General features: G+C 41.7%; 1 protein-coding gene across 3 annotated transcripts in view; it reads right to left on the bottom strand.

Moving 5' to 3' along the window:
• Nucleotides 1–25,455, bottom strand: part of LOC145393474 (apicoplast pyruvate carrier 1-like) — a 101,480-nt gene that overhangs the window by 15,829 nt on the left and 60,196 nt on the right. For all 3 annotated transcript variants that reach the window (XM_080267582.1, XM_080267580.1, XM_080267581.1), the window contains exons 7-9: nt 23,099–23,228; nt 9,914–10,140; nt 9,345–9,554 (exon numbers count right to left, since the gene is read on the bottom strand). In XM_080267582.1, coding sequence (XP_080123708.1) covers nt 9,345–9,554; nt 9,914–10,140; nt 23,099–23,228 — 567 coding nt within the window. The remainder of the gene's footprint in view (nt 1–9,344; nt 9,555–9,913; nt 10,141–23,098; nt 23,229–25,455) is intronic.

The following is a 25,455-nucleotide window of genomic DNA, read 5'->3' as shown; positions in this document are numbered from 1 at the left end:
TAATCTACATCATAATACACAAGGCCACCACAGTGACTTGAAATTCAAATATGAGATCTTTATAGAGGCCAACAAATTTTTCAGAATAATCTGTATGAATTCTGTAACTCTATGCTGAAAAGGTGGAGCTATAATATTGTCTTCAACTGCATATTCCAAAAAAATTTTCATAGAAAGCTGCACTGCAAACCTAGATTACTGTAACTTAAATTGCAGATAACCTCTAGATGATTTTATTAACTCCAGAGAAATAATCTGTTGTGATACAGTTAAAAACAGTCTCCATTAATTCCTTCACGACCTTAGTCTTTTCTCCAGGCAAAATGAAACTAAATGAAAGCTGCTAGAAAATAACTACTATATACATTATTGGTCTGAGGGGGTTAGAGGTACAGGCCTACATCTAGTACTGAGTACAGTGCCAAGTATGCTAATAAACAAACACCAACTACTATTCCCTAAACATTCCTTTTATTAAACCAAGACAATAATTGGCAATCAACAAAATTTTTGCAGTGAAACTACAGACACCCATAAAACTGTGGAGAACCATGAAATTCCAAGCCAGTAATGCTGTAACTTCCAATGGGGGAATGAGAGATTGACTAAGTGAGGTATGTTAGTGAGGTGAAGGGGAGCAGAAGAAGGCAGAGACTGATGATCTATCTATCTATCTATTGCCGGACGCCATAATCCCGTATGGGGTGGCCATTTGACTCTGAGTTATTTGTTTTACAGGGAGGGGCACTAACCCTCCACCAACCCACTTGACACGTAGGGAGCATGAGACTGATGATGAGGTGGAAAAATGGGGTGGAGAGATTATGAGAATGGAGATGTCAGTTGGAGAGGGCAGCCTGATGGCACAGTAGAGGGTTATATGGAAACAAGTAATTTCTGGCCACCTCTTCTGGGATAAAGGCATCTGGCTATTAATACACTGACAGACAATCTTATGATGCATTTTTCATTGTATTCTTGCTACCACCAGATAGTTTCACTCAGCTAAGTAAAAACTTTGTAAACCAGGGAGGGAAAGATAGAACTTTTACTAACCCCATCACTACCAGGGTGCTATACTAGAGAAGTAGACTGTAGCACCAGTCGAGCAGGGCAGTACTCCCAAAGTGGATGGAAAGTTGATGACAGGTAGAGCTGGAGCTCCCGTTTCATCAGCCCCCGGGACTAGTTCCTGACCATCCCCCTTTGCTGAACTTTTTCAGTGTCTCAGTAACACAGAGAGTATGCCAGCATGCTCTCCAACACAAGTTTCTCTATCTACACCAAACTACATACACAGTACACACTACACTCCTTTTTCCAAAATTAAAAAAAAAGGAAAATCATTGCTACACAACACTCAGCCTCGGAGTCCCGGGGGGGGGGGGGGACCATAAATGCCCCCACCTTCCGCCCCTCTCCCGGTGACGAGTTGAGCTGCCTGGAACCACTGTCTGACTCACTTCTTCTTCATTTCTGCAACATTAGTGGCCTTTCCTCTAATTTTCGCTCTGTTGAGCACCAACTCTCCTCCTCTAAACCTCATCTTCTTTTTCTGACTGAGACTCAGCTGTCTGAGGGAACTGACAGCAAACCCTTCTCTGTATCCTCCTACTTTCTCTATACTCATTTCAAAGCCAAAGGTGGCTGTTGTGTATATATATGCAACGACTTATCTTGCTCTCGTGTTCTTGAACTTGATTCTTCTGAATTCTCTACACTCTGGCTTCAGCTTTCCTGTCATTCTCTGACTAAATATATCTGCACTGTTTACTTATCCCCTAATTCTATTATCAAAAATTCTACGACTATCTTACTTCTACAATGGAACACATTCTATCCATTTCTCCTTTCTCTGAAATCTCCATTCTACGAGATTTCAATGTCCACCATCACCTTTGGCTCTCCTCTCCTTTCACTGATCCACCTGGTGAACAAGCCTACATCTTTTCTATCCTTAACCCCTTCTTTACCTAAAATGTGTTTTGATGTACCCCCGTACATCGCCTGTAAACACCCGTGATACACCGGAACGCTACTGTGGTACGCTGGTACACCCTCTATTGAATGGCAGCTTATGGGTCTCAGGGTAGCCCGGTAAGGCTGTTTCTGAGGACCTCGTGTTAGCAACAGCTCTGTGTTTTGGCAACAAAGACTGTGATGAAGTTCTGACGAATTCTGACATCATAAGATACGTCATGACCGAGTTGCAGTGGCACCAATGACTTGCTCACTCTTCTGTGATGTAATCTCTTTTAGACCAATCATTATTTTATTTATAATTTCTACTACAGATATCGTACTATATATTCTGCTGACATACGGCAAAATTTACACCCCTTGGCCTGCCTGAGAGAGTCAGTTACCACGCACTTTACCACGAGATAGGGTGTACAGGATATTTTTCTCTCATGGCATCTCTGGCGGATTCTGATAGTGACGAGCTTATTCCTCATGAGGATACCTATTTAGATGTATAAGATGGTGATGCAGCAGTGTCTGATGTGTCAGTAGATGACCGTGATCCTGAAAATGATAGTGAGGTTGATGTGAGTGAGGAGAAGGAGGAAAAAGTAGTAACGAGCTTAGTGATGCTGCACTCTCGGCAACAAGTGGGTCAAGGTCGCCATCACCATCACGTGTGTCCACACACTTCATGCTCAGCTTACAAGGTAAATAAATAAACCATCCATCTGTGCTGCACATTTTTTTCAAACCAGTTTGTACAGTAACAGTACTTCAGCATATGTAAACTTATATACCATAATGAAAGTATTAAGAATATATGGAGTAGATGGGAAGTTGTTGAATGCTGTGAAGAGTATGTATGATGGTGCTAAGGCTGCAGTGCGTGTGGATGGTGAACTGGGTGAATTTTTCTCTTTGAAGGTTGGGTTGAAACAGGGATGTGTCATGTCTCCATAGTTGTTCAATCTGTACATGGATGGGGTAATAAAAGAGGTACAAGGTAGGGTAGTGGATGTTGGAGTGGCCCTTGTGAGAGAGGGTAGTGTTTGGAAACTCCCTGTACTGTTGTTTGCAGATGATACTGTGTTGTTGAGTGAAGACGAAGGAGAGCTGCAAGGCTTTGTGGATGAGTTTGGGAGAGTGTGTAAGAAACGGAATCTAAAGGTGAATGTAGGGAAGAGTAAAGTGATGGTCTTTGAGAGAGGTGAAATCAGTGAATGTACAGTGAGGTTGGATGGAGAGGAATTGGAAAATGAGAGTATGTTTAAGTACTTGGGTAGTGTGATGAGTAAGGATGGAGGTTTGGAGGGTGAAGTGCTTGAAAGGGTACAGCAGGGAAGAAAGGTTGCTGGTTCCTTGAAAGCAGAGATTAGAAGCAGGGAAGGGAGCATGGAAGTGAAAAAGTTACTACATGACAGTACTGTGATACCAACTCTAACGTATGGAAGTGAAGCTTGGACGTTGCTGGAATGACACAAGTCAAGAGTGAGAGCAGTGGAAATGAGTTATTTAAGAGGAGCCTGTGGAGTCACATGGAGAGACAGGCTGACAAATGAGGATATAAAGGAGCATTGTGGTGTGGATGTGGATGTGATAGGAAGCATTAGGAGGAATACACTGAGGTGGTTTGGCCATGTGGAGAGGATGGACAGTGAAAGACTGACGAAGAGAGGGTATGTAAGTGAGGTGGAGGGGGGAAGAGGGAGGGGGAGGCTGAGGATGAGATGGAGGGATGGGGTGGAGAGGTATATGAGAGAGGGGGGTGTGAGTTGGGAGCGGGGCTGTGAAATGGCAGGGGACAGGGCGACGTGGAGGCGATTTGTTTGTGGCCACCCCGAACGGGATTAACCCCTACACCGCGGGCTTGTTTACCAATGACTTGCGTGTGCTGCGGGGTTATTTGGGCTCCGACAGACTCTCAAAAAATATTTGCCAAAAATCAGTTATTAGTCCTAGAATAATAAAATTACATATGCTTATGGCACATACCTTCAGCTTTCTCCTGGAATGATCGTTGAGCCTTCGTCGGTTACCGTAGGACTTGTGGAGACCTCTGAAGTAGGGTAACGAAGTCTCCACTTTACACTTCCCGACAACCCGTAATATGATTACCACAGCCAGATACAAACACTATAAACACTATTCTACAATTTTCAAGTAGTTTGGGATCCATACTAAAAAAAAAAACACTGTGAAAGCAATGGAAATTACGAGCGCGTCTGATCATCGCACTGGCACTAGTTCGCTTTTGTTACTCTGTCATTTATTATTCATAAAACCCTTCACACTTTATATTTCTATTACTATATAACACTTATATATATCTACAGTCTTTATCCATAAGTTTCCTTCAGTAGTATTAGTTTATTGTCACTGTAGGGATTCAATTTCTTTCAGTAAAATACATAGCATTCACTTTCTCGTCCTGTATACTGGTATTGAGAGTGAATGTCACTTTCATCTTCATTCTCATAACTCATAGCATTCAGACATGCTAGAGTGAAACTTTCACTTTCATTACTCCTAGGGTATATACTCGTATTCTTATAATACTACTCATTTACATTTCTATTTACGTTCTCTATTTTATTTACGTTATTTACATTTCTATTTTATTTACACTGTGTTGTGCACTGTCACTTGAAATAACTTATAAAACTATTTTCCATTGTTCACGTATATTTACATTCATTACTTTCACTTGCTGTTTACACATTATTTACACATTATTTACAATTCCACTTGCACTGTTTTACTCAATAGAAAGATCGTAGTCACTCTTTTATCAATTGTCAGCCCTTTACCTCTTTCCACACGAGGTTTAGTAGGGGGTAAAGGTCACAGGGCCACTTGCATGGGGGTGAAAAAAGGCCTTGAAGTCAGCAAGAAGAAACATACGTACTCTCGCTTCGGAAGGTGAGAGTAAACTGATAACGGAGCGAGGGCCAGCGTGGAGGCCTGCTTTAGGGGTTATTCAGAGTTACCAATATTGGTTCTTGAAACAGCTAAGTCAAGCACTGATATGATTGGCAGGAAATCTAGACAATACATTATAAATTTGGTAGTTCCAGGTGAATGTAAATATCACTTAGGCTTCTCCCTTCCCTCCTTACATGTATATTTATTACGAAAATAGATTAGAGGCCTACTTAGGATATATATTCAGAGCTACCAATGTTATATCTTGAAACAGCTTTGTCTAGCACTGATATGATTGGCAGGAAATCTAGACAATACATTATAAATTAGGTAGTTCCAGGTGAATGTAAATATCACTTAGGCTTCTCCCTTCCCTCCTTACATGTATATTTATTACGAAAATAGATTATACGGCATATTTCAAGGGGAAAAAAACAGCGAAAATTAGCGAACGAGTGCACGTGAGGTGTTGTCAGGTGATGATTAGCCAATTCCAGGTGTATGGCACTCTCACTTACCTTATTTCTTTCTTGTATGTATTATTTGGTATAAGAATAGGACATAGGGCTTATTTCAACGGATGAAATCAGTGAAAAATTCCAGGGAAGATTTACTTAGCGTAGCACGGCCGGGCAGGCGAGAGGATAGGGTAATGGAGGGGGGGTAGGGAGGGGAGTCAAGAACGGGGAGAAATGGCTAAATTGTCAACAATGGATGGGAGTACAGATGAGATTAGGAGTGCTGACTAGTGTTGGACATTGGCAGTACTGATAGATGATACAAGCCCCCGCTTGGAAGCCCGGGTGAATTCAAAATAACACAGAATCACAAAAGCGACGCCCCGCGGTATGATCCCTTGCTCCCAAGCGTCACGAAAGTGACGCCCCGCGGTTAAGGGGTTAAGGTGTCTGGCAATTTATAGATGGATAGATTTTATAATCTTTTTTTATTACCAACATCATGCTGGGTTTATGTGATCATCAGTATACAAACAAATCACAAAGAGTGAATAGTTTCAGCTTGGCAAAAAATATACACTACCCCTCACACAACGGGAGGGGGAGCTATCACGTCGGTAGTGTTTACATTGAGAGAAGGGGTCGGTAAAGAAAGGGTTAATGACCTAGAGCAGCTTGTACAGCACCCTACCCGTATCCCTGACCACCTCGGAGAGAGCTCCAACATACTTGACCTCTTCCTTACAAATAATCCTTCTGCTTACACTGTTAATCTTTTCTCTCCCTTGGGCTCCTCCAATCACAACCTTATCGCCTTAACCTGTCCTATTGCTCCAGTACGGCCTGTGGACCCTCCAAAGAAACGTCGTCTGTGGCACTTTGGAGCTGTGGATTGGGAGGCCCTCAGGCAGTACTTCTTTGATTTTCCCTGGAATGATTATTGCTTCCATGGCCTGGAGCCATCTGAGTGTGCCTTGCGCATTACGGAGGTTATTTTCTCCCGCATGGAAGCATACATTCCTTTCTCATATCCTCTGACTAATGCAAGAGAGCCCTGGTTTAATCATGCTTGTTCTAATGCTGTCCGCAACAAGAAGAGGGCCTATAAAAGGTACTGGAGCCAACCCTTCCGAATCACAACATTCTTATGTTTCCGCCTGGAATCGTGCTAAGTCTGTTCTTCGCTCTGCTAAAAATTATTTCATCCGTACTAAATGCTCTCAACTCTCCAACTTGAATTCTTCCAGCTCCTTCTGGCACCTTGCCAAAAACCTTTCTAACAACTTCACCTCATCATCCTTTCCTCCTCTTTTCTACGCTGATGGTTCTGTAGCTATTTCTTCTACTGATAAAGCAGCTCTCTTCGCTCAGACTTTCTCCTCCTATTCCACCTTAGATGATTCCAGTGCTGTTCCTCCATCACTTCCACCCTCTGACTTCCTCATGGCTAACATTAAAATTTCTTCAGCTGATGTATTTTCTGCCATCACTGGCTTCAATACTAACAAAGCACATGGGCCTGATGGAGTCCCTCCCGTTGTTCTCAAGAACTGTGCTTCTGTTCTTACACCCTACCTAGGCAAACTCTTCCATCTTTGTCTATCAACTTGTACCTTTCCTTCTTGCTGGAAGTTTGCTCTCATTCAGCCAGTCCCAAAGAAGAATGACCACTCCCAACCCTCTAACTATCGTCCAATTGCTTTAACATTCTGTATCTCAAAAGTTTTCGAGTCCATTCCTAATCGGAAAATTTTAAAGCATCTTTCCTATCACAACCTTCTTTCTGATCGTCAGTATGGGTTCCGTCAGGGACGCTCCACTGGCGATCTTCTCACCTACCTTTCAGACACCTGGTCATCCTCCTTTCAGGACTTTGGCGAAAACTTTGCCATTGCACCTGACATCTCAAAGGCTTTCAATCGAGTCTGGCATACATCTTTAATTTCCAAACTGCCCTCTTATGGTTTCTATCCTTCTATCTGTGCCTTCATCTCTAGCTACCATTCTGGTCGTTCTATAGCCACTGTTGTAGACGGCCATCGTTCTTCTCCTAGATCTATCAATAGTGGTGCTCCTCAGGGCTCTGTCCTATCACCAACTCTCTTCCTTTTATTCATCAATGACCTTCTAAGCTGTATATCTAACCCTATTCACTTGTACGCTGATGACTCCACTCTTCACCTTTCCATTCAGTTCCCGCAATGTCCATCTCAACAGTTACTTCAACAAGCAAGGGATGAGGCTATGGCACACCTAATGTCTGACTTGGCTCATATCTCTGAGTGGGTTAAAAATAATCTTGTTTTTAATGCATCAAAGACTCAGTTCTTACACCTATCAACCCGACAAAATCTTCCGCAGGTGTGCCCACTAATGTTTAATAATAGTCAGCTTAATCCTGCATCATCCTTGAACATGCTTGGAGTTTCATTCACTCGGGACTTATCTTGGAAAGATCATATTACATCTCTTGTAAAATCTGCTTCAAAGAGATTAGGTGTGCTAAGCCAACTCTGTTCCTTCTTTACCTCTGCACAATTGCTGACTCTATACATGGGTTTTATCCGCCCCTGTGTGGAGTACAACTCGCATGTGTGGGGAGGCTCCCCACATGCAGCCCTTCTCAATAGGGTGGAGTCAAAGGCTTTTCGTCTCATTAACTCTCCTCCTCTTAATGACTCCCTTCAACCTCTGTCTCTTCGTTGCACTGTTGCATCTTTATCTCTTTTCTATCACTACTTCAATGGTCACTGCCCCTCTGAACTGTCTGCTTGCATTCCTCCACCTCTACAATGGGCACGTAGCAAAGGGCTAGCAGCAAACTCTCATCCATTTTCTGTCCAACTCTCTAATGCAAGAGTTAACCGTTACTCCCAGTCCTTCATTTATGCAACAGGTTAACTCTGGAACTGTCTCCCTCTGTCTGTATCTCCTGCTTCCTACGATCTCCAGTCTTTCAAACGCAGTGTGTCCAGGTATCTCGAAATGAATGGATCTTGAATTTGGCTCTCTCTTGTATTTTGTTTAACTCTTGGAGGGAACTCTTATTGCAGGCTCATGGCCTTTGGTTCCTTCTCCCTAGCATTTAAAAAAAAAAAAAAAAAAAAAAAAAAAAAAAAAAAAAAAAAAATAAGCTGAATAAAAACATATGGAAACTGCAAAAACAAACAGAAATAAAAGCCCTCATTATGTCAAAAGTTTGTTCCACAGTAAAGTACTGTACCACAACTTTTTCGTATGCAACTGGTGCTGTAAACGGAGGGAAACAGGCATATAATCTTTACAGATAAAGTCATTTTACTTAAACTTGGCCCAAATTTGTCCTTTTGCTGCTTACTTCATGTTGAGCAGTGGAGGAAAAAGACAATACTACAGCTCCACATCCATATCATAGTACTTCTTCATGACTAGCACCATATTCTTGCATTAACCCGTTAACTGCTCATGGCGGGGTTTTGGAGGTGTGCATGGTGCACAGACATAGGGGTAAAAATGAAATTTCCCAAAGGCCAAATTTTGTCTTGGGAATTGAGAGAACACATGCCAAAGTATATAGTAACAAAATATTAGCTCAATATTTACCTTGGTAAAGCCATGGATGAACATCGAAGTGTCTGATTCCCTACTGGAATGTATGGTTTTCGTTTTTGTTTTCTTTTTCAGTTTCAGTTTTGAAGGCTCAAACAAGCTTGCATTGGTCAGCCTTGGACACCACAGCACTATATTCGAAATTCACCTGCACAGCCAGGGCTGTATTAAGTAGTCGTACTCGGAACAGCCCAGGCTGTATAGAGCAGTTAATGGGTTAATTTATTTTTACAACTTGGCATTCAAGATGGATGAGGGCAATTTGGGGCCATGTTAGACTGAGAGCAGTATAGTAATGAACTTTTAATACATGTAAAAAAATTACTGTGGACTTAAGAAATAAAAAATGCTAATAAGGAAGACATAACAAGGACTTTGTATGCATTATCTCACTTAAGTGGTAAACCATACCTGACTTGTAAAGAGAAGGCCATAATTGGAGGAGTAATGCTGGGATCCAAAAGCCTTCTCTATCACAGTGGGCATCAATACAAATGTTCCAGAGAATGTGAAGAATATCATCCAAACCCACAAGGTGAAGCCAAACTTGCCCATATACCTAGTGAGTGGCATGGTGGCATACAGCATCATGAGGAGGATTGTAAGTGTACGCATTGCAACCTGAGGCACATACAGAAAGCCATAAAGATCAAAACCATTCCTGTACTTACTAAAGACTTTCAATATTCAGTACTTCATGTATATTCTCCTTACAATACAGTACAGAAGTAATGGTGAGTCTAGCACTACAGAAACATTTATTCTTTACAATTATCCATTAACAGAAAAATGTACCCAACATTTTAGGAGTGTTATCTAAAATCTGTAAGGCAATATACAATACAGGACAGACTGTTTTGCAGGTTAGGCAATGTTAACCCAGTAGCCCAAAGAGGCAATTAAAATCCACATGAATTTCTGAATAACCAGCATAAACAGTCTAAGTATGATTAGACTATACATGTTAAAGTTGAACTTACTCTAAAAGATGTCTTGTCCATAAGTCGTCCCCAACAAACTCTGCCGACAGCATTAAATATAGCTGCTAATGATCCAATTTGTGCTAAATAATGATCGTCGTTGATAAATGTCTGGCCAAAGCTCTTGTACATAGCATTTATGTAGCCCACAGCTATGGTATTGAAGAAGTATATCAACCAGAAGATGTGGAAGCATTTGTTCTTTATAACCTGTGATGGCTTCAGTTCTGAAATAAATTGTACATTGAGAAGTGCATTCTAACAAACTCTTGTTAACTACAACAGTATTGAAGCTGAAAAATTATCTAGTTTTCTAAAGTCACTGCACTATAATCACTATTTCTGACTCACTTAAAAACAATATACACAACAAGGAAGATATGCAATGCTGTGTGTGTGTGTGTGTGTGTGTGTGTGTATTGAAAAATATATATATATACTGTATATATATATATATATATAGTGTCACTGGTGTAGTTACCCCAGTAGCGAAGGGATGAAACAGAAGACAAGATGATAATGTAAGGAGAGAGAGGTGAGCCGTTAAGAACATTAAATCATTTTCTTATCAGTTTTGCAGGCCGTAAGGGTAATCCTAGACCTCAGCTGTACTTACCTTGCAGTCAACTTTGCCCTCTGAGCAGATCACACTAGTTATTTTTCCCATAAATTGGGCAGAAAATCCTTTTGTCCTTGACCATAGTGAGTGTGTCTTATAGTGTGGGAGGAGCAAAATGAGAGTAGCTACCAAATGAAGCCTAAATAACGTTTTCTTGGCTTTCTTCATGACTCGCTAATGGTTGTGTGAGTTATGTAAGGCTCCCATTGGTAGCAGGTGCCTCTACTGTTTGTGAGTGGCTGTAGATTATTCTTAAGACAGCCTAGTGGTTAGTTAGCTGAGAGAGGTAGAGTAAGTCTGCATTATAAGCTCGAGGACAATGTGAGAGAGATACATTTTTTCACATTTTCACACTTTTGTCACTTGAATCCAACAACTTAATTAGTGATAGACAATATGGTTTTCGCCACGAAAGAACCACCATTGACATACTCAATCTCCTAACTCATACCATCCATCAATCAATTGACCTACATGGAAAAACTCATGCAGTTGCCCTTGATATTTCTAAAGCTTTCGATAGAGTATGGCACCGTTCCCTGCTGTCCAAACTCCCTTGCTATGGACTAACATCTTTTGTTCCTTTGATTTCCTCATATCTCAGTGACAGGAAAATAGGAATAAAAGTAGATGATGTATATTCCAATTTCCATTCAATTAATGCCGGTGTGCCACAGGGATCATTTCTGGCGCCAACCCTGTTCCTGGTTCATATTAACCCCTTCTTTACCGAATTTCCGAAATGTGTACCCCCGTACTCAAAATGAAATGTCGGCAGCGGAACCAAATACGATTGAGTACTAGGGTACTCACGATCATTATAGGGGCCTATTGGGCTTCCTTTTCCTCGGTTTGGGTGCTTTGTGATCCCATGTGTGATGACATATGGCAACTTTGTCACTGATGCCACACTCCCATGCCATATGCCCCTGCCATGGGGCGTAGTTTTAAGAAAATGACTCAGATATGTTGTGTAGGTCATTGTATCCTATATATTTTGAATTTGGTATATATAATGCCCTATAACACGTGATATAATATAGCCAGATAATGCTTCTTGGTGAGGGGATTGTTGCTAGCTTAGCAACAGTGGTGGTACCGCGGGAAAGTGTGTGAGAGCACGCCGTAGTGTTTTTCAAGCAGCTGCATGTGTCAGTGCTTTTGGATTTACTTTTGTGCTATGGCATCCTACGGCAATGAATCTGACTTGGATGGTGACTTAGAAGTGTCTGACGATAACGAAACACAATCTGACATAACTGTGAGCGACTCTGATGAGGTGTACATGGCCGAGAATGATGGTGCAGTGGGCGATAGTAATGGGGAATGTGATATTGATTCTGGCATCAGTTTGGCCTGGAAGCGCATCACCCCACTCCCACCTACTGTTGACCTGCCTACCTCGTACCTCATTCTTCATGGATCTTTGTCATACTTACAAGGTAAATAATACAATCATTATTCTCCTTGAAAGCAGTGATAAGAAACAGGGAAGTGAGCTTGGAAGTGAAAAAGTTACTACATGACAGTATTGTGATACCAACTCTAACGTACGGAAGTGAAGCTTGGACATTGTTGGAAGGACACAAGTCAAGAGTGAGAGCAGTGGAAATGAGTTATTTAAGAGGAGCCTGTGGAGTCACGTGGAGAGACAGGCTGATGAATGAGGATATAAAGGAGCGTTGTGGTGTTGATGTGGATGTGATAGGAAGCGTTATGAGGAACACACTGAGGTGGTTTGGCCATGTGGAGAGGATGGAGGGTGAAAGACTGACGAAGAGAGTGTATGTGAGTAAGGTGGAGGGGGGAAGAGGGAGGGGGAGGCCGAGGATGAGATGGAGGGATGGGGTGGAGAGGTATATGAGAGATGGGGGTGTGAGTTGGGAGCAGGGCAGTGAAATGGCGGGGGACAGGGCGACTTGGAGGCGATTTGTTTGTGGCCACCCCAAACGGGATTGAGGCGTCTGGCAATAGATAGATAGAGATTATTCTCCTCCCTATTCATTGATTTATATCTCTATCTACTATATCTATCTGTATATTGTATGTTTACTAAATCAGTTGGTTAGATATGTAATATTGTCATGTACATTATTTTAACATATAAACACATCTCTTGGTCAATATCTACTTACCAATACAAAAATAAATAATATAAAGCAAATAGAAACAATGAAATGATAAAATAAATACTACCCCACAAAAGAGTCACACCTGGGGCAAATTCGGTTTGGCAGGGGCGGTAGCTGAGCGGGGGAGAGGGGGATGAGGTAACGAAGGGGTTAATGATCTCTTATATGTCACCCACAATCCCATCCACTCATATGCAGATGACTCAACACTACATAGTTCATTCACACTCAGACACCCATTTACAAAGTCTAATATCTCTACCTCTCAACTCAGTACAGCCATCTCCATAAATCAACACCGGAGGAAGGAACGAAGATTGTGCCATGTAAATATGTTAAAGGAGTACCACAGGCGAGACGTGGACCCCCCTAGTGCTGCATGCGTGGTGTCGGCTGTCGAGTTGGCAGAGGACGAGGGCTGCCCTTTGACTTTGGACCAGCCAACCAGTTGGGGAGAAAACCAGGATACTTGGAGTACACTGACTGATAAACTCTCCCATTTGACTGCAGAGCGGTGTGCCGAGCTTGTTGCCCTTCTCAGGAAGTTCCCTGATGTCTTCCGGGACACCCCAGGACGGACAGAAATAGCACAGCACTACGTGGACGTTGGAGATGCCAGTCCTGTAAAGCAGTACCCCTACTGGGCTAGTCCTCAGAAGCAGACCATCATTCAAGAGGAACTGAACTACATGTTGCAGCAGAGATTAATCGAGTCCTGTCAAAGTGAGTGGTGCTCTCCGGTCATACTGGTTCCAAAACCCAATGGGTTACATTGCTTCTGTATTGATTATCGTAAAGTCAACTCCCTTACCAAGACTTGATACCTAACCACTTCCTAGAGTAGATGATTGTGTGGATGCGATAGGCAGAACTAAGTTTATTATAAAATTATATTTGATGAAGGGATATTGGCAAGTCCCTCTCACAGAAAGGGCCCAAGAAATTTCCAGTTTTGTGGTCGGTGGCAATACTTATAAATGTAAGATCATGCCCTACGGTATGAAGAATGCTCCTGCCACCTTCCAAAGGCTGATGAATGATCTCACCAAGGACTTCGATGGTTGTGTTACATTGATAATGATGTTATTTTTTGTGACACCTGGGAACAACACTTGAGCCAACTAGATGCCTTGCTGTAGAGACTGTCCTCTGCTAATTTAGTGCTTAATTTAACTATATGTGAATTTGTAAGGGCTTGAGTGCAGTACCTAGGTTACGTGGTCGGTTTAGGCCAAGTGAGTCCACCTAACATTAAAGTTCCCCCCAACCCAAAAAAAGAGAGTGTTGCGACAATTCTTGAGTAACGTAGGGTACTACAGACATTTTGTCCTGAACTTCTCTGATCTTGTAGCTCCCCTCACTTATTTGTAAAGAAAAGGAGTCAAGTATGAGTGGAAGCCAGAATGTGAGGATGCCTATTCTAAAGTCAAAGCCATCTTGTTAAGTCACCCAGTGATTCAAGCTCCAAATTTTGACAAACCCTTTAAATTAGCTGTTGATGCCAGTGGCCTAGGGGCTGGTGCAGTTTTGCTTCAGGATAATGATCAAGGGTTTGAGATGCCTGTGTGCTATTTTAGCAAAAAGTTCAGTAAGGCCCAGAGAAATTATTCAACTATTGAGAAAGAACTCCTTGCACTCATACTTGCCCTTCAACACTTCTCTGTGTATGTTGGTCCAGGGTCAGGTGATGTTGTAGTGTACATTGATCACCACCCTCTGAAATTTTTGTCCTGATTTAAGGACAAAAATCTTAGACTGACATGCTGGGCCCTATTTTTGCAAGAATATGCCTTAGAGATCAGACATGTAAAAGGTGTTAGTAATGTTTTAGCAGATTACCTGTCCAGAACTTAAAGTTGTATAGTATCCAGAAATTTCCCCTTGGGAAATTTCTCCTCTAGGATAAGGAGGTGTCACTCGTGTAGTTACTCCAGTAGCGAAGGGATGAAATAGAAGATAAGATAATAATGTAAGGAGAGAGAGGCAAGCCATTAAGAACATTAAATAATTTTCTTATCAGTTTTGCTGGCTGTAAGGGTAACCCTAGGCCTCAGCTGTGTTTACCAGCAGTCAACTTTGCCTTCTGAGCAGATAACACACTAGCTGTTTTTCCCACAAATTGTGCAGAAAATCCTTTTGTCCTTGACCACAGTGGGTGCGTCTTATAGTGTGGGAGAAGCAAAATGAGAGTGTTTGCCAATCGAAGCCTAAATAGTTTTCCTGGCTTTCTTCATGACTAGCTAATGGTTATGTGTGAGTTATGTAAGGCTCCCATTGGTAGAAGGTGCCTCTATTGTCTGTGAGTAGCTGTAGATTATTCTTAAGACAGCCTAGTGGCTAGTTAGCCGAGAGAGGCGGAGTAAGTCTGCTTTATTAGCTAGAGGACAATGTGAGAGAGGTACTTTTTTTCACATTTTCACATTTTTGTCACTGACTGTCACATTATACTTTTGTCACATTTTGATGCACTTTTCCTCATATTTTCACACATTACTCAATATGTGACTTTGATTACGAAACACACTGTTTGTGCACCATTTCCCATTTTTGGTTCACGCCTCCATTTACACTAGTGTGAATTATATCTGGATTATATCATCAACAAGTTCTCCAAGTTCCTTGAGTTTTGTGAGTACGTGGCCTCCACTGGGTGTAATCTGGTTGGGTAAGAATAACTAGTTTTATATTTGTATTCTTAGGCCTATGTGAATTCCCCTTTGTAAAACGAATCCTGGTTTCTTCTTTGGTGTTTGTATGTTATAGTGTACAGTAGTGTTAAGTTAGTTTTCTTGAGAGCTTTACCTTATCCCTTTTGGTGATTAATTAAGAGTTAAGAGAGTGCACCATAATATATACTCCCCCAGTATCCCTGCTTGTCGTATGAGGCGACTAAAAGGGTTGGCAGAGGGTTAATGCCCCTCCCCGGAAAACAGCTAACTAAAAAAACGAACAAGGAGCCTTGGACAAGGACTAACCAAAAGATAACGACCGAGGACCGGACAAAGGACATGGTACGGATAGCGACGTGGAATGCAAGGGGTGCGAATGATGAGGTGAAAGAGAAAGAGATTGTCCAGGTGCTTGAGGGTGCGAAAGTGGATGTATGTGGAGTAACTGAAACTAAATGGAGAGGAGACAGTGTGAGAGAATGGGAGTCTGAATGGGGTATATGTGCAGGAGTAGGTGAGAATGAGAGGGTAAAAGAAGGAATGTGTATCGTTGTGAGCAAAAGATGGATGACGAACATAAGAGAGTATGGATCAGTTGGCTCGAGGATTGTGTGGGTAAGATTGAAAGTTGGAATACAAATGTGGGCAATTGTGTGCATGTATGTGCCAACGCAAGATCATGCAAGCAGAGTGAGAGAAGAGTTCTGGACAAATGTGGAAGTGTGCTTGGAAAAGTTTAGAAGGAATGAGAAAGTGTTTTGATTGGTGATATGAAAGGTAAAGTAGGGAATGTGAAGGTGGATGGAATAGTTGGTGAGTGGGATGTGCTTGCTGAGACAGATGAGAATGGCAGTGCGTTAGTGGACAATTGTGCCGGGAGGGGGTTGGTGATAGTCAATACCCTCTTCAGGCACAAAATGATCCACAGGTATACATGGCGAGTGATGAGAAGGGTGGGTGGTGAACTGAATGAAAGGAAGGCAATGATTGATTATGTGTGTGTGGATGAAAGGATGTGTAGATGTGTAATGGATGCTAGAGCTTATAGAGGTTGGGGGAATGGACTTTCTGACCACTACTTGGTGGTGGCCAGAATCAAGACCCAGGTAAGATGGAGAAATAGAAGATAGGAAGGACAGGAGGAAGGAGTAGTTGCAAGAAGAGTGGAAAGGTTACAAGTGGATGAGAAAAAGGCAGAATATAAGAGTGAAGTGGAGGAACGACTGGGTAAATATGAATTGGAGAGGATGGGGGACGTGGAAGGTGTGTGCACGATATTCACAGATGAAATATGTGCAGCATGTGATGTGGTGCGAGGGGTGAAGAGAAGTCGAATGGGGGTGCAAGGAACAGCATGGTGGAATGAAGAAGTGAGAGAGGCTGTGGCACAAAAGAAGAAAGCATACATTGAATGGATGAGAAATAGGGGCGTGGAAGAAGTTGAGAGGCGGAAGAGAGAGTTATATGTAGAAAGGAAGAGAGAGGTGAAAAGATTAGTGAGAGAGTAAGAAGAGAGTGGATGAGGAATTTGGAAGGAATTTTAGTGTAAAGTGGAGGGACTGTAAGAAAATGTTCCAGAAAGAGGTGATGTGAGTAAGACAGGGTAGCAGTGAAGTTAGTAGGGGAGTGAAAGATAAAAATGGAAGATTACTAGTGGAGAAGGGAGAAAAAGTGAGCAGATGGAAAGAACACTTTAAGAAATTGTTGAACATAGAGAATGGAAGTAATGCAAGTATAAGTGGCTGTGGAATGGCTGGGAGGAGGAGGGAGGTGAGAAGACAGGAAGAAATCAGTAGGATAGAAGTTGTGGAAGCAATGAAGAAAGTTAAATTGGGCAATGCCCCAGGAATTGATGGAGTGTGTGGTGAAATGCTGAAGCATGGGGGAGAGACAGTAGTAGAATGGATGTGGAAGATGTGCAGATTGGCCTGGGAGGAAGGAAGAGTCCCGGAGGATTGGGAGTCAGGTATAATTATTCCCTTGTACAATGGAAAAAGGGAAAAAGAGGTGTGTGGTAATCTTAGGGGCATTTGTCTTCTTAGTGTAATAGGAAAAGTGTATGGTAGGATAATTATTGACAGTTAGGGAAATAACAGAGGAATTAGTTGGAGAAGAACAAGGAGGTTTTAGGAAGGGAAGAGGTTGTGTAGATCAGATATCCATTCTTAGATCTTTAGTGGAAAAGTTTCTAGAGAAGGGAAAGAAGTTGTATGTGGCCTTCACGGATTTGGAGAAAGCATATGACAGGGTGGATAGACAAGGACTGTGGAAAGTATTAAGAATATAAGAAGTAGATGTGAAGTTGTTGAATGCTGTGAAGAGTATGTATGATGGTGCTAAGGCTGCAGTGCTTGCGGATGGTGAACTGAGTGAATTTTTCTCGTTGAAGGTTGGGTTGAAACAGGGATGTGTCATATCTCCATGGTTGTTCAGTCTGTACTTGGGTGGGGTAATAAAAGAGATGTAAGGTAGGGCAGTGGATGTTGGAGTGGCCCTAGTGAGAGAGGGTAGTGTTTGGAAACTCCCTGTACTGTTGTTTGCAGACGATACTGTGTTGTTAAATGAAGAAGGGGAGCTGCAAAGCTTGGTGGATGGGTTTGGGAGAGTGTGTAAGAAACAGAATCTAAAGGTGAATGTAGGGAAGAGTAAAGTGATGGTCTTTGAGAGAGGTGAAGTCAGTGAATGTACAGGGAGGTTGGATGGTGAGGAAATGGAAAATGTGAGTATGTTTAAGTACTTGAGGTGTGTGATGAGTAAGGATGGAAGTTTGGAGGGTGAAGTGCTTGAAAGTGTACAACAAGGAAGAAAGGTTGCTGGTTCCTTGAAAGCAGTGATAAGGAACAGGAATGTGAGCAAGGAAGTCATAAAGTTACTAGATGATAGTATTGTGATACCAACTCTAACTTATGGAAGTGAAGCTTCGGTGTTGTTGGAAGGACAGAGGTAAAGAGTGAGAGCAGTAGAAATGAGTTATTTACGAGGAGCCTGTGGAGTCACATGGAAAAACAGGCTGACAAATGAAGGTATAGAGAAGTGTTGTGGTGTGGATGTGGATGTGGATGTGATAGGAAGAGTTAGGAGGAACACACTGAGGTGGTTTGGACATGTGGAGAGGATGGAGGGTGAGAGACTGACAAGGAAAGTGTATGTGAGTAAGGTGGAGGGGGGGGAGAGGGAGGGGGAGACCGAGGATGAGGTGAAGGGATGGAGTGGAGAGGTATATGAGAGAGGGGGGGGTGTGAGTTGAGAGCAGGGCAGTGAAATAGCAGGGGACAGGGCGATGTGGAGGCGATTTGTTTGTGGCCACCCCGTAAGGGATTAAGGCATCTGGCAACAGATAGATAGATAGATAGACATATGTATATATATATATATATATATATATATATATATATATATATACAGTATATATATATAGATAGATAGATCTAGATAGATAGATAGATAGATCTAGATAGATAGATAGATAGATATCCATCCATCCATCATCCAATCCTACATTGCCCCATGAGGAGCGTAGGAGCCCTGGGCTAGGCAGTTGGTCCTGACATTTAAGATGAGAGTGACCAGCCTCGCTCATTCCTGAGTGGCATTACATGAGCAATCAACCCCAACAACCCCTTGGATATAAACCTTCACCGGCTCAATCCGACTGGAGTGTAATAATTACCCACTGAACCACCATGTGCCAAAATTTGGTTATATGGATACCAGGCGCCAAAATTTGGTTATATGGATACCACCCTGCATAGTAAACGGTTTTCTGGTGTTCGGGAAAAAATATATATATATATATATATATATATATATATATATATATATATATATATAATATATATATGTATGTATATATATATATATATATATATATATATATATATATATACATATGTAATCCCTTTAAGAACCGGACGCCCAAGACCCGGACACCCCAATTCCTGGACATTTTGGCCTTTGGGAGGGGGGGGACATGTGTTTATTTGTACTCTAAATCTGCTGTGCGGTGATGAACAGCTGTGTTTTGACGCATAGTTCCAGCAATGTCCGCTACAGCATTCCTGCATCCTCCCCATTTCCCGCCTACCTACCATCGTGACTGGACGCTTGTCGCCACGGCTGCCCACGTGCTCGCTTTTGTGAATAAACAGTGAATAAACTGCAATACCTTGCCACCAGATGACATGGGAATTTACAGTGTTGTGCAATGTTATGAAATTAGAATTTAGAGTGCAAAGGATTAACCCCTTAACCGCGGGGCGTCACTTTCGTGACGCTTGGGAGCAAGGGATCATACCGCGGGGCGACACTTTTGTGATTCTGTGTTATTTTGAATTCGCCCGGGCTTTCAAGTGGTGGCTTGTATCATCTATCAGTACTGCTAATGTCCAACACTAGTCAGCACTCCTAATCTCATCTGTACTCCCAACCATTGTTGACAATTTAACCATTTCTCCCCGTTCTTGACTCCCCTCCCTACGTCCCCTCCATTACCCTATCCTCTCGCCTGCCCGGCCGTGCCATGCTAAGTAAATCTTCCCTGGAATTTTTCACTGATTTCATCCATTGAAATAAGCCCTATGCCCTATTCTTATACCATATATACAAGAAAGAAATAAGGTAAGTGAGAGTGCCATACACCTAGAATTGGCTAATTATCACCTGACAACACCTCACATGCACTCGTTAGCTAATTTTCGCTATTTATTTCCCCTTGAAATATGCCGTATAATCTATTTTCATAATAAAAATATATATAAGAAAGGAAGGGAGAAGCCTAAGTGATATTTACATTCACCTGGAACTACCTAATTATTGCAGGCCACCACACTGTATTCTACGCTAAGTAAATCTTCCCTGGAATTTTCCACTGATTTCATCCATTGAAATAGGCCCTATGCCCTATTCTTATACCAAATAATATATACAAAAAAGAAATAAGGTAAGTGATAGTGCCATACACCTGGAATTGGCTAATTATCACCTGACAACACCTCACGTGCACTCGTTCGCTAATTTTCGCTGTTTATTTCCCCTTGAAATATGCCGTATAATCTATTTTCGTAATAAATATACTGTACATATAAGGAGGGAAGGGAGAAGCCTAAGTGATATTTACATTCACCTGGAACTACCTAATGTATTATGTATTGTCTTGATTTCCTGCCAATCATTTCATTGCTATATATTAGCAGGTCTTACAGGGCTGAAGTTGGTAGTATTGCACTCACCCTAGCCAGGCAGCAGGAGGCCACTACTATCAGTTCACTGTCGTCTTTGAAGGTGGGAGTATGTCTGATTAGCTCCTGCTAACTTCCGCCGCTTTCTAGCCCCATGCAAAGGGCCCTGTGACCTTTACCCCCTACTAAACCTCGTGTGGAAAGAGGTAAAGGGCTGACAATTGACAGAGAGTGACTACGATCTTTTTATTGAGTAAAACAGTGCAAATGGAATTGTAAATAATGTGTAAACAGCAAGTGGAAGCAAAATGAATGTAATATAAGTGAACGGTGGAAAATAGTTTTATAAGTTACTTCAAGTGACAGTGCATAACACAGTGTAAATAAAATAGAAATGTAAATAATTTAAATAAAATAGAGAACGTAAACAGAAATGTATATGAGTAGTATTATAAGAATACGAGTATATATACTAGGAGTAATGAAAGTGAAAGTTTCACTGTAGCATGTACGAATACTGTGAGTTATGAGAGTGAAGGTGAAAGTGACATTCACTCTCAATGCTAGTATACAGGAAGAGAAAGTGAATGCTACGTATTTTACTGAAAGAAATTGGATCCCTACAGTGACAATAAACTACTATTACTGAAGGAAACTTATGGATAAAGACTGTAGATATATATGTGTTATATAGTAACAGAAATATAAACTGTGAGTGTTTTTATGAATAATAGACAACACTAGCGGCGAACAATCGGAAGTGGGATGGTCATACGCCCTCGTAATTTTCATTGCTTTTACAGTGGTTTTTTTTTTTTTTTTGGAGTATGGATTCCAAACTATTTGAGAATCATAGAATAGTGTTTCGAGTGATAATATCAGGCTGTGGTAATCATATTACGAGTTTCGGGAAGCTAAAGCGGAGACTTCGTTACCCAACTTCAGAGGCCTCCACAAGTCCTACGGTACTCGACGAAGGCTCAACAAACACCCAAGGAGAAAGCTGAAGGTATGTGCCATAAGTATATGTGATTTTAATATTCTAGGACTAATAACTGATTTTTGGCAAATATTTTTAGAGAGTCTGTCAGAGTGCAAATATGCCCACGGGAGCCGCAAGTCAAAGCAAAACAAGCCTGCGGTTTAAGGGTTAAGTGCTGAGTGCAACACTGGCATGTTGCAACTGGCATGGCGCAAGTAAGAACAGAATGTGCACTGTTAAACAATTATAATTTACAGTGCAAAGGATTAAGTGCAGTGCAACACTGGATTACTTTACATGCTTCAAGTGCACCTTCACCACTGTCACTGCCATAGAGGAGGCAGGTTAATCTTCGCAACAGCCACGAACGTGTCGTAAGTACCCTTCCTTACTCACTTCCAGTTTTCATTCTCTGGTTCCTTTTCATTAATTTTATGGTTTCTGTCCCTTACTTGTGTGACTAGGGTCTTAAAATGGTGCTGTGCATGTCTGGTAGGGAGTTATTTAAGTGGCTTTCAAAGTTAGGTTGGGTTGGGGTCTGTAAGTACCTGTCCAGGGGCATTTTCCCCAAGTCCCGGGCAAGACCAAGTCCCGGACGTTGCTTGGGTTATATTACGTTGGATCTTGGAGGGATTACTTACATATACATATATACCTGTATATATACTGTATATATATATATATATATATATCATCATCATCATCAGCTGTTGAGGTCCACTGCAGGACCGGCCTATCCCTACCGAAGCAGGGACGATACAAGCCAATGTATCTCTACCCAGTGGCTTAGGCTGTCTGGTAGAGACATATATATATATATATATATATATATATATATATATATATATATATATAAAATACATAGAGAGAGAGAGAGAGAGAGAGAGAGAGAGAGAGAGAGAGACATACATATATATGTGTGGTAGATGGGGCACTCACCATCCACTCACTTGATGTAGTGTTGCTCTCAGGTGTCTGCCCTTTCCTTTCCTCCATTCTTTTTTCCTTCCATCCTCTTCTGTCTTTCTTTCCTTCATTCTTTCCTCGTCCTTCTGCCTATGTGTGACTTTGCACTCCCTCTTCTGTCTTTCCTTCCTTCATTGTTTCCTGTTCGTTCTGCCTGTGGGTGACTCGACACTGACTGGCAAGCCAAATGGTTTCCTGTTCACCAGGAAACCATTTACTATGCTGGGTGGTAACCAAATAACCACATTTTGGCGCCTGGTGGTTTAGCGGGTAATTATGGTGCCCCAATCGGATTATGCCGGTGAAGGTTTATATCCATGGGGTGGCTGAGGTTGATTGCTCATGTAATGCCACTCAGGGATGAGTGAGGCTGGTCACTCTCATCTCAAATGTTGGGACCAACTGCCTAGCCCCAGGCTCCTACGCTCCTCATGGGGCAATGTAGGACTGGATGATGGATGGATGGATGGATATATATATATATCTATATATATATATATATATATATATACATACACTTCTGCAATCTTCTTATACACAAATACAGCACAGTAGTTCAGAGCAGTTCATCTCAATGAAGGACAATAAAACTACCACATCATCATAAGAGTAAATTGTACTGTAACAGTTAACAACTTACCCGGTGCAAGGGACTTGTTGCTGGTCATTGCTATCTGCTCCACCTCCTCCTCAACTCCCTCAACCTCCCTCTTCCTTTCCTCTTGGATATCCCTTAGTAAACTCTCTTGCTCCTGCCGAGGCCAAGATTCCTAGTAAAAAATATTCAAGCTGCATAACTGATAATAATGAACTTCTATTAAATGAATCAATACTATAATTACAACACTGACATTGTCATTATACAGTAGTTACTGTGCATCTACTGTATCTCATAATAATTAGTAAAGTAGTCATATAACAGAGACCACCACCAGTGACATATACATTACAAGAATAATTATAAATTAAAGAGGTAAAACACTGTACTTATGAAGCCATGCATTATGTAATGAAGAAGTCAAATATGGTACAGTGCCAGTTATCTGAAACTCAAGCAACTGGCTTACCGATACTCTTGCAACCAGCAAAAAAATCTGACACCCACCCAATAACACAAAATTGACCACTGTTATGTGCTGCTTTCAATGCAGATTCTTCTACAAACTGTACCATCAAATCATATGGTCTATAATGAGAGTTTTTCTTAATATAAAAATATAAAACAAGGGTTGAAAAAAGTCACTCCCATCATGCTTGAAAGATGACGGACATGAGTCAAGCAATATTTTTGTGTTTTATGCTGAAAATGTCCAACTGACTGATGAAAAGTTTCTTGAGAAGGGAAGGAAGTTGTATGCAGCCTCCATGGATTTGGAGAAAGCATATGACAGGGTGGATAGACAAGGATTGTGGAAAGTATTAAGCATATATGGAGCAGATGGGAAGTTGTTGACAGCTGTTAAGAGTATGTATGAGGGTGCTAAGGCTGCAGTGCATGTGAATAGAGAACTGGGTGAATATTTCTACTTGAAGGTTGGATTGAAACAGGGATGTGTCATGTTCCATGGATGTTCAATCTGTATTTGGATGGGGTTATAAAAGAGATACAAGGTAGGGCAGTGGATGTTGGAGTTGCCCTAATGAGAGAGGGCAGTGTTTGGAAACTCCCTTTACTGTTGTTTGCAGATGATACTGTGTTGTTAAGTGAAGATGAAGGGGAGCTGCAAGGTTTTGTGGATAAGTTTTGGAGAGAGTGTAAGAAATGGAATCTCTCTTCGAAAGAAGTGAAATCAGTGAATGTACAGTGAGGTTGGATGAGGAGGAAATGGAAAATGTGAGTATGGTTAAGTACTTGGGTAGTGTGATGAGTAAGGATGGAAGTTTGAAGGGTGAAGTGCTTGAAAGGGTACAACAAGGAAGAAAAGTTGCTGGTTCCTTGAAAGCAGTGATAAACTGAGAAGTGAGCATGGAAGTGAAAAAGTTACTACATGACAGTATTGTGATACTAACTCTAATGTATGGAAGTGAAGCTTGGACCTTGTTGGAGGAACAGAAGTCAAAGAGTGAGAGCAGTGGAAAGGAGTTATCTGAGAGGAGCATGTGGAGTCACATGGCAAGACAGACTGACAAATGAGGATGTGAAGGAGCATTGTGGTGTGGATGTGGATGTGATAGGAAGCATTAAGAGAAACACATTCAGGTGGTTTGGCCATATGGAGAGGATGAAGAGTGAGAGACTGACGAGGAAAGTGTATGCGAGTGAGGTGGAGGGGGGAAGAGGGAGGGGGAGGCCAAGGATGAGATGGAGGGATGGAGTGGAGAAGTATATGAGAGAGGGGGGTGTGAGCTGTGAGAGGGGTGGTGAAATGGCAGGGGACAGGGTGACATGAAGGCGATTTGTTTGTGGCCACCCCTTATGGGATTAGGGCATCTGGCAATAGATAGATAGACAGATAAATAGACTGATATTGCAAGCATGAGGAAGGGAATTTCTGGAAAAAATAAATAAATAAAAAGCAAATTCTCTACAAGGTAACTTGGTGCTCAAAGATTCATAAAATCAATCATAAAACTACTAATCTGCTTGGAATTCATAATACAGTGTAACAACATCTATAATTTCAACACAGATGAGCAGAAACCAAGTGATAGGTAGATGCCTGATTATTATGATTTCCCAAGTTTTGCAGCAAAGCACTGCATCTAGTTTTCAATTTACACTTTTACTTTATATCATAAAAATATGTTTATTTCTTTAACCCGTCACGTCCCGACCACTTTCGCACCTATGACACCCCCCAGTCCCGACCACTTTTTTTTTTTTTTTTTTTTTTGGCTAAAACTTCCGGTTATGTTGAGAAACAAAGGAAAATCACAAAGAAAGTGCTTACCGTGGTCCGCAACCGGTCAGAACACGTGAGGTCCCCCGCGCCAGGTATCGTATTCTATCATAGAGGTGTGAGGCGCTCACGTTTTCTATAGTAGGTAATTTTGGGA

Source organism: Coenobita brevimanus, chromosome 24 (genome assembly GCF_032717465.1).
Source record: "Coenobita brevimanus isolate Jiangsu-jjx chromosome 24, ASM3271746v2, whole genome shotgun sequence".
Classification (NCBI taxonomy): domain Eukaryota; kingdom Metazoa; phylum Arthropoda; class Malacostraca; order Decapoda; family Coenobitidae; genus Coenobita; species Coenobita brevimanus.
This window is presented reverse-complemented; position numbering and strand designations above follow the sequence as displayed.